Source organism: Pinus tabuliformis, chromosome 6 (genome assembly GCF_031772625.1).
Source record: "Pinus tabuliformis cultivar Carrire ecotype Pingquan chromosome 6, CPIR1, whole genome shotgun sequence".
Classification (NCBI taxonomy): Eukaryota; Viridiplantae; Streptophyta; class Pinopsida; order Pinales; family Pinaceae; genus Pinus; species Pinus tabuliformis.
In genome coordinates, this window is record NC_142292.1 from 35,880,044 (window position 1) to 35,895,858 (window position 15,815).

Sequence of the window (15,815 nt, forward strand, 5' to 3'; positions counted from 1 at the left end):
AACAGAGTTCTTTTTACAACAGTGAGCTCAATTTGAGCCTCACACACAACAGAATACAATAACAAGAGCTTTACTTGAACATCTCAAGTTTTCTCTGAGTACACAGACTCCCTCAATGCTCTTTGTCTCTGTCCTAACTCTGTCTCAGCATTTGCCTGCAATACTGCCCCCTTTGCTGCACTCTTTGTCTGTGGCTTTAAAGCCAAAGCTGCGTTGCCTGTTCATTTCAGATTCTCATCTCTCGGTCTCCCCGGCCTCTGTCCGCTTCGAATCCCTCTTCCAGCGTTATACAATCATTGCTTAACACATAGAGAGGAGGTGGCCACCTATTCTGTAACGTAAGAGTGCCTCGGGCCTCTGCAACTCCTGAAACAGCCGCGCTCTATTAAACACAGTGAAATGTATTTTAAACTAAGAAAATCTGCCAAAACTCAATGTATCGGACTTCAAAAGTCCTTAAATCCACCCTATTCTTCCATCGGGTCCGCCTATTGGTTGTTGTCGCTTATCGCAATGGCTCTGTCCCTTTGTGTTTCGTAAATATATTAAAAATTGTGAAAATGCATTAGAAATGGCTTTCCTCCGGACTTGAAACTATATATAATAGCCTTAAGGTACCCTTTCAGGTCCGGCTTATCGCATCGGTGCTTTCTCCTTTGCATTTTGTTTAACAAACGAAACTGCGAAAATACATTAAAAATGGTGTTTGACAGATCTCAAGATCCATACAATATGGCTTATAATATTATCGGGTCCGGTCCATCGGATCGCATATATGCATATATACATAAACCCCGCTCCTTTGTATTTTGCCGATTGCGATTTGGCGATGCAACGTGGGTCATCGATCTGTGCGCTTGATCGACGGTCCTCGTTGACCCCGCCAGTCACTATCGCATCTCCTATGAGGTCTCCGCCAATCGTCGTCGCAAGTCTTATGTGGATTCTGTCGATACCCGCCGAAGGCCACCGCCGATTGCGATCCGCCACTCAGATCTGGACCATTGATCGGCCAGATCTGATGGCTACTGTGCATTACTTTGTTCTGCCTCCGATACTCTGTTTCTTCACTGATTTCACGGGTTTTTTTTGCCTCCCGATAGTGTTTTGAAAGGCTTCCTTGTGCGATTTTCTTTGGTCTTTGGCATGATTTTTGAGTTTTTGAAGACAGAGAGAGTGTTTCTTGGATCCATTTGGATCAATCAAAGACTTACATGAATAGTTGAAAGCATCAATGTAACATTTAATGAAGATTATGAGGAAAGCTCCTCTTCAAGCAAATCAAAGATACACAAGTCAAAACTAGAAAAGGTCAAAGAAGAAATCTTAGAGCAAGCACAATCGAATAAGGAAACAACTACCAACTAGGAAGAGATAAGAGATGAACAACAGGTTGAACAAGAAGCACCCCCAAAGGCCCCCAAAGAATGGTATCAAAAGAATCATCCATCAAATCAGATCATTGGGGATCTCAATGAAGGAATAGGAACTAGAAGAAATCGACAGCTTTGTGCACCACAACAAGCCCATCTTGCTCTCTTAGCTACATTTGAGCCAAACAATTTTGAAGAAGCCAGTCAAGATGAACATTGGGTAGCTGCTATGAATGAAGAATTGGATCAAATTGAGAAGAATGACACTTGGGAATTGGTCCCACAACCAAAAGATAAAAATGTCATTGGGACAAAATGGGTTTTCAAGAACAAGTTAAATGAGGATGGATAGGTTACCAAGAACAAGGCAAGGTTGGTTTGCAAAGGATATGCACAGGTTGAAGGAATTGATTTTGAAGAAACATTTGCTCCCATTGCTAGAATGGAAGCTATCAAGATGTTCTTGGCTTATGCATGTTCAAGAAAGATCAAAATTTATCAAATGGACGTGAAATCAACATTTCTAAATAGAAGAAGTATATATAGAACAACTTGAGGGATTTTTGCTCACTGACAAGAAAGATTATGTTTGCAGGTTAAAGAAGGTGTTGTATGGTCTCAAACAGGCACCTAGAGCATGGTATGCTCGTCTTGACAAGTATTTGCAACAACAAGGATTTAAGAAGGGAAGTGTGGATAACAACCTTTCTGTAAGTATTGAACACGATAGTTTGACGATTATTGAAGTGTATGTTGATGATATAATCTTTGGAAGTAATGATGACAGATTAAGTAAGAAGTTTGCAGCAAATATGTAAAGTGAGTTCGAGATGTCACTACTTGATGAGTTGACATGCTTTTTGGGACTTCAAATATCTCAGCAAGACAAAGGAATATTTATCTGTCAAACCAAATATATTAAGGAAATGTTGAAGAGATTTCAGATGGAAGATTGCAAGCCAGTTCTCACCCCAATGGTGACAGGTTGCAAGTTGAGCATTGATGACTCATCCAAAGATGTGGATCAAAGGATGTATAGATCTATGATTGGTAGTCTTCTGTATGTAATAGCTTCTAGGCCAAATGTAATGCAAGCAGTCGGACAGGTAGCACGATTCCAAGCAGCACCAAAAGAATCTCATGTCATTGTTGTGAAAAGAATCTTTTGATATCTCAAGGGAACAACAGAATATGGACTATGGTATCCTAAAGGAAATGAGTTAACTATTGCAACTTATACAGATGTTGATTGGGCAGGAAGTGTTGATGATCGTAAGAGCACCAGTGGAGCAACCTTCTATCTAGGTGGTTGTCTTGTTTCGTGGTTGAGCAAGAAGCAATCTTCAATCTCCTTATCCATAGCAGAAGCAGAATACATAGCAGCAGCTACTTGTTGTACACAAGTCCTCTGGATGAAACAAACCTTGCAAGATCTTCAAGTTAAGTTTGATGAGCCCATTCCAATCTTCTGCGATAACACCAACGCCATAAGTATCTCCAAGAATCTTGTGATGCATTCAAAAATAAAACACATTCCGATCAAGTACCACTTTGTTAGAGAACAGGTTGTCGAGAAGAACATCAAAGTTGAATACATTGGGACAAAAGAACAAATCATTGATATCTTTACCAAACCATTGTCACGTGAGACATTTGAGTATCTTTGCCAAAAACTTGGGATCCTCCCAAGTCCTCAATAGACCATTTCTTTATCTCTTTAAGTAGATAGGGGGAGTTGAGGCAGATTACAGGTCCGCAAGAGAGGTAGGTTGTCAGGGGGAGTTACCCTTTGCCATTGATGTCAAAGGGGGAGAGAAAGCGTGAGGAAGGAGAGAAGCTTGATGTCAGGGGGAGTTATGATTGCAAGGGGAGTACTTGTGTTGCCATCAATGCCAAAGGGGGAGATTGTTGATAGGTGGTTGTCATTGATGTCAACCCAAGCAACACCTAGAGCTACCCCGATCTTTGTCAGCAAATTTGGCATCAAAAATCATGGTTTCTTGTCTCCTAACCAACCTTATTAGATTCTCCTCGAAGAGATGTTTCTGTGGATATATGGTACGCCTCGTGGTTCCTCCTGGTTTGAGAGAAAATTGAGGTTGAGGTTGAAGACCCAGTTTTGTGGGCTAAACCCCCAAGGGGCAGTGACATGACACTTTATCATTTATTCACCTACAATTGTCAATATATGACAGTGATTCACACCGCAATCTCATTGTGTATAAGTTAAATATCTTCAAGAACCAAAGGTAGTAACCCAATCATTGACTTCACAACCTTGATAGGATCATATGCACTAAGCTAATCATTGATTTCAAATTTTAAATGGTTAGTAATGGTTAGTTAATATTTTTATAAAAATGATATGATTATTTAAAAAAAATTAGAGTGTATCCTTTAGCTTTACTATGTGGAACAAGATTTTTTCCCTTAAGGCCAATGACCTTTCCTTTTTCTCAAATTACAAGCCACATATTATTAGAAGTCTAATGAACCCAACGTTCTTCATGAAGCCCCTTCCTAAACCTTAAGAGTCATCCATAGAGACCATTGTTTGTCTATAAAAACAAACCATTATCACCACTTAAGGTAAGCTTGAACGATCAATAAAGGAAGAGACTTTCTGAAATATTTTTGACCACTCTAAGGAGCTTCTAACGTAGGTATCTGAGTGATTGAGGGTGAGGTTTGGAAGGTCGTTATCACAGATTCAAAGCATCAAGGACTGCAAGGAAAGTAGAGCTTTTAAGTTTTTCTCATATGTTTGAGATGTTTCTAAGGGTTGTTTAGCGCCGATCAACTCCAAGTTAGAGCGAGGGCCACTTAACATAAATACATCTTCCTAAGGTTTGTTCTAAGATAACCATAAGTTTGTATAGATAACTAAATTCAAGACAAAACTCGGATCAGTAGCAAGAAGATGAATAAGTTCAGAACAGCGCAACAAGAAAAGGTACACAAGTGTTGCTAATTTCTTCAGGACCTGAGGTACGTAACTGCAAATTCAAATCATTGTTATTTTTAGTGCAATACAGTTACTCTTTGGTTACATGAGTTTGTCAATACAGGTTTGTATAATTCAAATTCCCTTCCTGTGTGTTAATAATGTACTTTAATAACTGTTGACTGCACTGTACCGTGTACCATGTATTAGGCTAGTCTTGAGTTTTGCATAACTGCCTTGTCATAACTTTAACTAGAGCTGTGTCCAGCTAAGGTAAGTTTTGTCCTATGTATGTCTAAGTCAATATGCATCTCTTGTATAGTCTGTATAAAATATGGTTCTGTGTCAAGGTTGGGTATGTTTAAGTAGAGTCTAGGCTTGTGTTCAAAGTCTGTCAGTTGTTGCAATAAGCCAACAACAAAAGGGGCACACTCAAAACACAAACACATTTCAGGTACGCATTGTAATCATTTAATTTGTACATTTACTTTTATGTACTTACATGTGTAATGCAAGCAAAGATGAGTTGAAGGGTAACTTTTGTTTTCCTTTTGGGATTGGGTTTCGTTTGGGAAAGTTTGAATGCAGGTAGAAGAAGACTCAAGGACATATAGGAACCTACAGTGACAATCATCATCTCTTGAAGGGAACCTTGCAACAAGGAAAATTCTTGAAGACAGAGCAGCCATAGTCACATCTTCAACAATTATCCCATGTATTGTGAAGCATTCTCAAAATCAAGAGTCAAATCATTGTAACTGGGCCATTATCTCTGGTACGAGAGCCCATATTGGTAAAAGAGTCAAATTGCCTGGAGTTATATAAGGCAGTGCTGGGAAGAGTTAGTTTTATTGTCAAAATCCGTCGGGATAAAAGGTATGGTCCTAGTATTGTCTATCATTTATTGAAAATTATTGTAACGTGGATCATTATCCTTGGTACGAGAATCCACATCTTTTATCTATTCTTGCCTTTATAGGGTGGTAGCGTGGTGCTATGGAGGTGGATGAGGTCACCTATAGGTAAGGGCTTATAAATACTTTAGGGTGGTGCTAGGGCGAGTTGTGGCTCACTTGGGTATTGGGGCATCCTTTCAGTTGACTATTGATTAAACAAAGGCATTGGGGCGTCCTTCCGGTGGGAGCTGGAAAATAATGTTTTTCTAGAATTCTAGGAAGTTGTAACTTTCATTTCAGTTGGGGTTAAAAATTAAAGAATTTATTAAAAAAGTGTTTGGTGGTTTTTGACCAGGAGGGGTTTTTCCACCTAAAAATATTGTTCCTATTGTCTCTATATTTTGCATTATTGTTCACTGTTTTTATTGAGTAAAAATATTAATTGAAGATTAACTATACTCTGAAAAAATATTAACAAAGTGCTAATTGCTAAGAAACACTGATTCACCCCCTCCCCCTCTTAGTATCTCCAACACATAATCCCCTACATAATGCTCTTTCTCCACCACTTTACCATCTCTCGAGTCTCTACTACTAATTATTGTTATGAAATATCAAATTGCAAAACAAAAAGTCCAGCCCCCTTTCCACCTTTCAGCTAGTGTTTTAACACCCTTCCTTGGTCACTAGGGTCAAGGTTTGGAATTTCACAATGTTGCTAGAATTCTCTAGTAAATTCCCTTTGCATTACTAACCCTACACCACCTAGATCGATCTTAACTCCAAATCTATGTAGCGTCGAGAGGGATCATATCTCTCGAGGTGCAAACCTCTTTTTTGAACGCAAAACTTGAGGAAAAGTTTGCACCTCGAGAGATTTGATCCCTCTTGGAGCTTGATAGATCTAGAGTTAAGAAGGATCTTGATTGGTTTAATTATTAATAATTAATAATTTTATTTTTTCATTTTATTCTATTTTTTTAATTTAATTTTTATTTTTATTTTTATGTTTATGTAATTTCACTAAGTCAAAATGTTTTAATTAATAATTTTATTTTTTTATTTTTAAGTAATTTGACAGAGTCAAAATGTTTAGATAACATAACAAGACATTACAACATCTCTTCCATACTGAATTAGAGAGTGTCTCTTGGTGCAAAAATGTAATAAAATTAAATTTTTTTTTTAATTTAAAATATTTTGATTGTGAAACATGAGAAATATTTTTGGGCATGTGGTATTGATGAATCATGGTATTGGCCCTTGGTATTGAAATAGAGTCTATTTCCAAGTTAATCATATCCATGAAGACATAAGTGAAAACAAAGCTGGAGCGGAGAGCGATGGCAAACGCTGAGATTCTTTTCTGCGCAGGGGAGGAAACCCTTGTCCTTGCGGTTGTCGGAGGCGGCGTGGGAGGGAAGGATGCAGTCCTCGCCCCTCACAGGATCGATCTTCTGAGAACGGAGCTGGTACGCGGTGACGGCCTGATCAAGCGGCCCAATGCCTTGGAAGAATCGGACCTCCTCAACACAGCATTCATCCCTCGTCCAAAGAACAAAGCAAAGTCGACCGAGGCCAGAGATCTGCAGACATTTTTTGTCCTGGGGCCCAGAATCTATCCAGGGGGCTGGAAACAGTTAGAGATCGGCCTGTTTTTCAAGAGATCGGCTAGTCTATTGTGCGTCAGGCGAATATCTATTCAGGCGCTTACTGCATGCAAACACAGGGGATGGCATAAGGCAGATTCGCGTCTTCACTCGTTGGCATGGCCCCATCCTCGCAGATCCAGGCCGGATCTACATGATACGAGCAGAGGACATGCGCATCGTTTTAACAGAGGGCCCGCAGACTACGTCGTGCAAATGAGAGATCGCCTCAACAGGAGCCCCGATCTGGGAAACGGCTCATCAGATCGGGCCAAACATTGTAGACCCGGGGAGGATCTATCAGATCTAGCCAGATCAAGGCAGAAGCTAAATGGAAGTCCGCCAGATCCAGAACTCAAATCCGTAAAACGGGACTTGATCAAGGCAGACACAGCGGATCTGAAGCAAATCTTTATCAGATCAACAGAAGGCAGACATGTTTGTGTGCAGATCTGGGAACGGATGAGTGTTTTGGAGTTAAAAAAAGAGATCCAGGACAAACTGGGAATTCCAGTTGCACTACAAATTCTATTATTTTCAGGGCTATGCTTGCAGGATCAACACACACTCCAACATTACAGGGTTGCAAAGGACTCAACTATTATCCTCAACCACCGATTGCGAGGTGGATCTAAGGGAGCTACCTCAAAACCTACAGGTACCTATCGCGATGCAGCCAAAGGGAAAGAACCTCCAAAGGGGAAAGAATCTACAGCTGCTAATGTACCTCCAGGGCAGTATATCGTGGATCAAGTGCCAGAGAGTCCCTCCATCTCTCTGGATTTACCAGAGGTAAAGTACATATTCTCAGATCTACAAAAAAATGTTGTTATTTGTAGATTTAACGGCTTTTGGCCTAGAACCGATGCATTATACCAATGGATCCACACGGTCTGGACAAAAAACTGCCAAATTCACCTATGCTCTAAGGGTTTCTTCATAGTAACTTTCCTCATAGAAGAAGAAAAGGAAAAAATTCTCAATGAAGGGCCATGGTTCTGAGGCAGTGCGGGACTGTTTGTTACCCCATGGTTCCCGGAGTTTGACGCCAACACTATGGTGGTATCAAGGATGCCAGTATGGGTAAGGCTGCATAATCTTCCTATACATTTTTGGCACTCCAAGGCCTTATTAGTTATAGGGAATACCCTTGGAAGAACGTTAAAGATTGATACAGAGAGACACATAAAGGGAATCTTTACTTTTGCTAGAATATGTGTCGAGGTAGATCTTAGCCAAGGATTACCTGAAAGCATCATTCTGAACTTCAACAATTCACAGTGGAAACAATCTTTGGACTATGAGAATACAGCTTTTAGATGCAGGGGATGTCAACAAACAGGTCATCTGTTCAATGCATGCAAAAGCCTCAACAAGAGCAAGCCACAACAAAGGAAGCCCAAAGGATGGCAGAATATAGATGATGTCGTAAAGAAGAGAGCCTCGGAAAAGAAAGCCTCTTCGATATCAGAAGACGAAGAATCAGAAGCAGAAGAGGATGATACCATCATAGAGGAAGTTGAAACAGGGAATCAGAAGGAAAACATATCAGACAACAAGGCTCCACAGTTTCATCCAAATCAGGCAGAGAGGATAAACGATGACCAGAATATGGGAGGGATAAAACGGCACCACCATTCAGACACATCAGATTCAGACAAGGAATCAGGCTTGCAGAAAGCTAAAACACAGTTAGTCATAGCCTCGATTGAGCCCACCCAAGGAGAGTGGCGCAAGGTCGAAAAGAAAAAAGGAAGAAAAACGTGAAGCGTGTATATTCAGTTTTTCTTGCTTTCATTTCTCTTCCTCTCTCTCTCTCTAAATTCTTCTCATCATTCTTTGCACGTTAGTCATATAACGTTGCGTCGGGTGCCATGGCACTGGAGCCCATTGGGCAGCTTATGGAAATGCATCATGCATCTGCAATTGTAACTTTTCATTCTTTAATAAAAAGTTACAGTTTTTTCCACTGGAAAAAAAAGTTAATCATATCCATGGTAAAGTGGGGGTGAATATCTATGGTTAAAAATCTTGTATATTAAGTTTTTATATGCTTATTAATGAAATTTAAATATGCTTACAAAATTATTATTTTAATTTATATGGTAAAATAGATATTGATTTATAGCTATTATTTATATCTTATATATTTTAATGTGATAGAGGGCTTATTTATATCTCAAAAGTAATTATAAAATATTTCGATTGTGAAATGAAAGATGGTTTTGGGCATGCGGTATTGATGAGCCATGGTATTGGCCCATGGTATTGTAACAAAGCCTATTTACAAGGTATTGGCCCATGGTATTGTAACAAAGCCTATTTACAAGGTATTGGCCTCTACGGTTAAGTGGGTGTGAATATCCATGGTTAAAAATATTCTGATATTGTAAGTAATAAAGCTTTTATGTGCTTATTAATTAAATTTAAATATGGTTACAAAGTCATTATTTCAATTTATAAGGTAAAATGAATTATAGCTACTACTTATATGTTATATATTTTTAATGTGATATGCATATTATGGATTTCTTTTATCTAAAGAGTTATTTGTAATTTTATTAATAAAAAAAATTACAATATAACAAATTGAATTTTATTACTTCTGTAATTTTATTAATAAAAAAAATTACAACATAACAAATTGAATTTTATTACTTTTAACTTTAAGGGGACACTACAACATCTCCCCATACTAGGTTTTATACTATTTTTTACCTTTTACTGTCATTTAATTTGGCTGACATGTAAATGTTTACAAATTCTTTATGTCTTATGAATTCAACATATTGAGCCAACATGCATGAATGTTTAAATACTTTCACATTACACCTACACAGCTCCCCTATACTGGGTTGTAGAGCGCCTCTCGGTGCAATGAGTGAATGGTGGTGAGTTAGCATAGCTTCCACATGGCCTTTGGGGAATAATTGGATTGTTACCCTGCCAAGGGAATAGCTTACACATGCAGATTCTGTTTGAGGCAAATGATCCACAGGAAAGCTCTCAACCTGTAGAATGTAGTGAGAACCTCCATAACTGCCTGCTGGGTCACAGACCCCAAATTCCATATTTAAGACCCTCTTGACCAGTACAATGTAGTGAGAACCTCTAATAACAACTGTTCTTGATCTCATAGACCCCAAATTCCACGTTTAACACCCCAAACCAGAGGATCTTCAGTTCTAGTCCATCAGTGTGGCTTTCAGGATCTGACCCAAAGTAGCCCATAGGTCCCAAACTTTGTCTTCCCCATTCCAGAGTTTCAACAAAGCAATGTAGCAACTACATAGATCCATATTAAATGACGTATGAATCAAAGATTGTTTAAAGAGGTCTGACTTTTTCTTTGAGCATCATGCAAGTCTTATCAAACTATGAAGAATCCTGTTCAGAATATAGGATAATGCCCTCCCCTTGGCTTCACAGCAACTTCTGAAGCAAATGGCTGATTTCAAAAGGATGTCCCTCCCACTTAATAAAATTCATTTGCCAACGGTTAAAGACCAGGTGTAGGTAATTTTGACAGAATAGCTCCCCTATCCTTGTGACTGCTTAGCTGAAGGAATGCTCCTAATGCTTAAGGCACTGGACCCTTCAATCACTTTATGATCTTAATAAAAAATAAAATTAAGTTACTTTACAAACAAATATGAACACAACATTAACTCGCTAATTTCTCTAACCTCATAAGATGAATGCATAGCTTGATTTAGCGTGAAAAATACTACATGAAATATCTCCAAACATTTTTATTTTGCACATAAATATGTGCATCAAACACATATTTCTCCTAAAATAAATTTTACCCAAGAAATAGATTGAATAAATATAAAGATTTTACCAGTCCTAAACTCTGTTTTTGTTTTTACTATGTAAAACAATATCCAAAATTTTAAGTACCATTACCAATGCAGTCCAGGTATTACAAAATTGCCCTTTGTAATGCCATTCCCATCACAAGACATACGATTAGATACAAAAAATATTACCAGTCCTATACTCTTTGTTTTTACTTCGGAAAATAATAGCCAATTTTTTAAATTTCATTACCTGAGAAATCCAGGTGACATAAACATGCACTTTGAAATGTCATTTCCATAACAAAACACACAATTAGATGTTACAATCAGAATTCACATCTCTGGTGTATCAGAGTGCCCTTGTACATCTTGTGCATACAAAATATAGGTGCAGTAACTATCATGGATTTCTCCAAAAACATTAACAAATTATATATCAAACACTCATTTTAGAACTCATTCGTTTCAAGGAATTTTAATGCCAAGACAACAAACTTCTTTTCTATCAGCATATGATTAAGTCACAGCAGGCACTGATTAACTATCTCATGATAAGTCTAGCACTGTTCAAACTGCACCTGCATCCTGAAGAGTATTCTTCAACTTAATAAAACTGATTCTGAGTTTTTTTGGAATCTTTATTTTGACAACATTTTTACTACAATACATATTTTGAATCTTATTGGCACTATTTTCATACGCATTTATTAGCAGACCATCTATTTCTAGCTTCTTTATTTCAAATTTATTTTAAAACCTAAGTTTCTTTCTTCAAGATTGCTTATTATTATAGTGGGTTACAATAAAAACAATTACCGATGACTCTCAATGCCATAGAATGAGTGCTTGTAACAACCACCTCGCCCACGTAGTTGTGCCTTGGTCCATCTACATAACTTTACTCCACTGTGAGACCCTATTATTTTGTATCCCTGCAGACACAATAACGCACAAGAAAGTTATCAGTATTATTATCTTGGTATATAGATAGCTTAATTTTACTAATTTTCAAAAATTGTCTAAAATGTGATTTGTATTTGTAGCATTTACTCTTGTTTAAGAGTTTGTTGTCGCACAGATTGTCACGACAACGCTCAGACCGGGCGCTGTCACCCTGATCCCCGATCTCTCAGTTTAACCCTATCTCCCGGCTAAGGGGGGTAGACCCTATGGGATAATGGATGACCAACTGTGGACCAGTTGGGTTGGGAGACACTAGAAGAAACAAGCACTCAATTGATTTTATTAAGCTAATAGACCAGTGCCTTATGAAATAAAAGATTAAACAATTATTTAACAAATGCTATAGAAATATGGACTCATTAACAATCGTTTACTATCAAACAACTCAAACAAAGTTTAACTTTTACCAAATGTGAGATAATCAATAAATGCTCAATGGCTTAATGATACTCCAGCAATTAAAATTTCGAAAGATAAAATGCTTTAAACAACCACGTAAAATGCTAACCAGAGATCACATTCATGTAGTTAATCTTCAAATGAACATTTAAGCATGTTTAACCATATAAAGAAATGATAAATATTATTCCCACATCAAAATTTTAGCCTCAACAGAAAAGATATATTGCAAACATAACAAATCCCTGAGCCAAGACTGAAACTGGCAAAAAATTTCCAAAATATTTTTATATTTTTCAAATAAAACAAGACTAAAGACTAAATGAAACTTTAAATCAAAAATCTAAATAATACTAAAATCTAAACTAAATTAAAAGAAACCTTTTATCTTTTTCTTTTTCTTTTTTTCTTTTTTTTTTTCTTTTTTTTACTTTAAACAAAATTTAATCTAAACTAAATTTAATCAAAATCTAAACTAAAAGAAAAGAAACTCTTTATGCTTTTTATAATTTTATAGTTTTTATGATTTTTTATTTTTATATTTTTTATGATTTTTTATTTTTAATTTTAAACTCAAACTGAAACAAAACCTAAAAAATAAAAAATAAAAAATAAAATTTAATCTAAAACTAACCTAATCTATAGAAAGTAAAGGAACTTTTTTTTATGCTTTTTATAACCCCTTTTTTATTTATTTTTTTAAAAGTCAAAAATGAAATGATATTAAAATTAAATAAGACTAAACTGCATGAGGGTGCTGCTCCTTGGACGCTGCAAATTTTGACGGCAACAACAGAAAGAGATCACGCGTTTCCCCTTTTCTTTTTGGACAGGTAACAAGATTTGAAACTGCGTGGAGGAAAATGTGATTGTGGCAACAGGTTAGACGTGGTGACTGCAGCGTGGAGCTGCCTAGGCGTGTTGCAGATATGGATGGATGGCAGGCGTGAAGACTGAGGATAGCAGCAGATACGCAGGAGGATGAGATGGGACGACGTGAAGGCAGCGCAATTTGTTTGCGGGTTTTACAGTTGCAGATAGCTGCGATGAGGAGTTACACAGACCTGTCAGGGAGCAGCATAGAAAAATGAAAAACAACGTGCAGCTGCGTGAGGGTTTGGATAGTGAACACCTTTTTTTTTTAAATTTCGAAATTTATCCAAAAACTGAAGACTCCAAGCAGCAGCAGAAAAACAACAACCAAACAAAAAAAAGGGACTAGAAAACCCTCCAAATTCTCTAGTAAATCTTAAATCACCCTGCTTCAGATTTGTTTAATGAAAACCCCAGAAAAATTTTAAGATCTGTACCTGCAATGATAAAAGCAAAATGCCCAGAATCAAAATATACAATAATGAAACCTTAAAAAAACTTAGGAACCAGCTAAATGATTACAGCTTTTCGACTCTTAAACAACCAAATTTGTCAATATTCCATAATAATATTTTCAGAATTTCAGATTTACTATAAGATGCTTTAGAAAAACTCTCATGCAACTCAAAAATAAACTCTAAATGATAAACCCAGAATCAAAATTGGCTGGGCTCTACAAGAGAGTGCTTTGCGGGACTTGGTTGGTTCAACCGAGAACTTCCCCAAATGCCCACTGATTTTCTCAATAAGGGTTTCCTGCACAACTCACTTCAACCATCAATAAAGAGGGAAAAAACAGTACTAGATTCCAGATGCAATGGAGATACCTGCCATTATTTCAGAAATACTATTACCATTCAAACCCTAATAAGTGAACAAGATACCTGTGTTCAACAATACTCTACATCAAGCTATTACTAATGGCTGAAAATAAAATTATGCAGAAAATAAAACAGCTCACAACACTTCAGGAGAGTAACACCAGCAAGATTTCAACCCCAAAGTCTTTCTTTATTTGCACCAGAAAAAGTTTACAAGATAGCTTTCTTCAGCACAAGACTCACAAATCGAATGATCTCAAATGACTCCTAGCACCCTATTTAAAGGAAAAATTCCCAACGGCTAATTCGAGTGATCCATGTCAAAATGATCTCGACCGTCGATGAGGATCAAGATATCTTTTAATCTCATCCGTCGAATTTTTAAATGCATTTTAATATATTAAAAGTTGAAATTCTACATTTATTTACTCAAAAATTTGACTTATTATTATTTTATTATTTTTTTAAAAATTTTAAATTTTATTATTATTTTTATTTATTTATTTATTATATATTTTTAAATTTTTTTAATTATTTATATCTTTTATTTTTTTATTTTTTCAATTTTTATTTTTTTATTTTTAAATGAATCCTCGAACTTAGCCTTTGGAAAAATCACCTAGGACCTAGGACTTAGAACTTATGAGGGGATTAAAACATTTTCTAACCCTCAAGACACTTTACATCATGACTTTTACAATTTTACATCTCAAGAGGGAAAATCCATTTGACATAAACCCTCATAGACCACCTAGTTCTGCGACACAACTATAATCTAGCAGATCAACGCACTAGGATTCTCCTAAGATTCTAATGACAAAATTCATTCCAGCTTTGGGGTTACACTGAAGGAAAACTCTGTCGATCATGGATCGGGGAAACAAAAAACCTTTCGGAACGTAGATTATCACTAGAAAATTAGGTCCACCTAGGCAATTTTCATACATGACTCAGCTCTGCTGAGATTATTTACAATTCACACATGCAGACTGGGTTTACAACATAATATGATAAGGTCGACGATGACTGTCGAATGGCACGGACACATCAATCAAGCGCTATCCCTTTTGCGAAGAAAAGGGGGGTGTACTGCTAAGGGTAGTTGACACGTAGTGTTCAACAGAGTTCATGTCATACACTTTGCAACATGTTGAATTGGCAGTCAAGATTGTAAAAAATGGGCAGAGTGAGAGGTGATCCCTATTTTCCACCAAGTTCCCGGGACGGAGGAGCAGGAGACACACAAGGGGGATGTGTGGGATCACCCTCAAATTTTAGGGGAATTCAAGGGAAGCAAGGGGTTGTTGGGGTCCATAGCATAGGAGTCTATTCATTTTTAGGGCTAAGATGTTCTCTGTTGTAGATAATTGCATTTTCAAATTTGTCAGCATTTACATATTACATTCACCCCATAACATCATAACATTATTAGCAATTATGTAGAGAGAACAATAACATCAACAATGCAGCGGAACAGTAAGGAACAACAAAAGAAAAGCATACACAATAGAGACACCAGGATTTAGGTCAAAGACCAGGGAAAAACCCCACAAGGGGGAAAACCCAACCAGATTTTTCTTCTATTAGATATTCATAAATTGTTCAGCTGAGATACAAAGTACAATGAGAATGAGATACATCAATCGTATCAGGCCTCTTAAGGCCAACCCAAGTTAGTTCACAACTACATTTGTGAACTGAACGATCTGATCCCTGGAGAGCTGCTGCCATACAAGAAGTAACATTTATGTTATAGAAATCAGTGACATCATTATCAGAGGTCATCATTGTCAAGTGTTATCATCAAAGATATACTACCATCAAAGGTTACTGTCAACATGTAAACATGGTCACTGTCTTCATATATCTTACTGTCACCATATATCATACTGCCTTCATGGAGCATGGTCATTGTCATCATATATCATAATAGCAATGTTACTGTTACTGCCACTGTCAGTCATCAACAAGGCTTACTATCATAGTTAAGGTTATTGTTCTCTATAACAAGGGTCACTGCCATGCCTTCAAGCCACCATCATGTCATATCATAGTTCATTTCCATACACATATAGATCAAGTTATCGCATATCA

General features: G+C 37.1%; 1 protein-coding gene across 1 annotated transcript in view; it reads right to left on the reverse strand.

Moving 5' to 3' along the window:
* The window catches only part of LOC149257090 (flavodoxin family protein / radical SAM domain-containing protein), a 186,153-nt gene that overhangs the window by 110,183 nt on the left and 60,155 nt on the right, over positions 1–15,815 (reverse strand). The window contains exon 2 of the mRNA XM_089413616.1: positions 11,482–11,597. Within this exon, the coding sequence (XP_089269742.1) occupies positions 11,482–11,597 (116 nt within the window). The remainder of the gene's footprint in view (positions 1–11,481; positions 11,598–15,815) is intronic.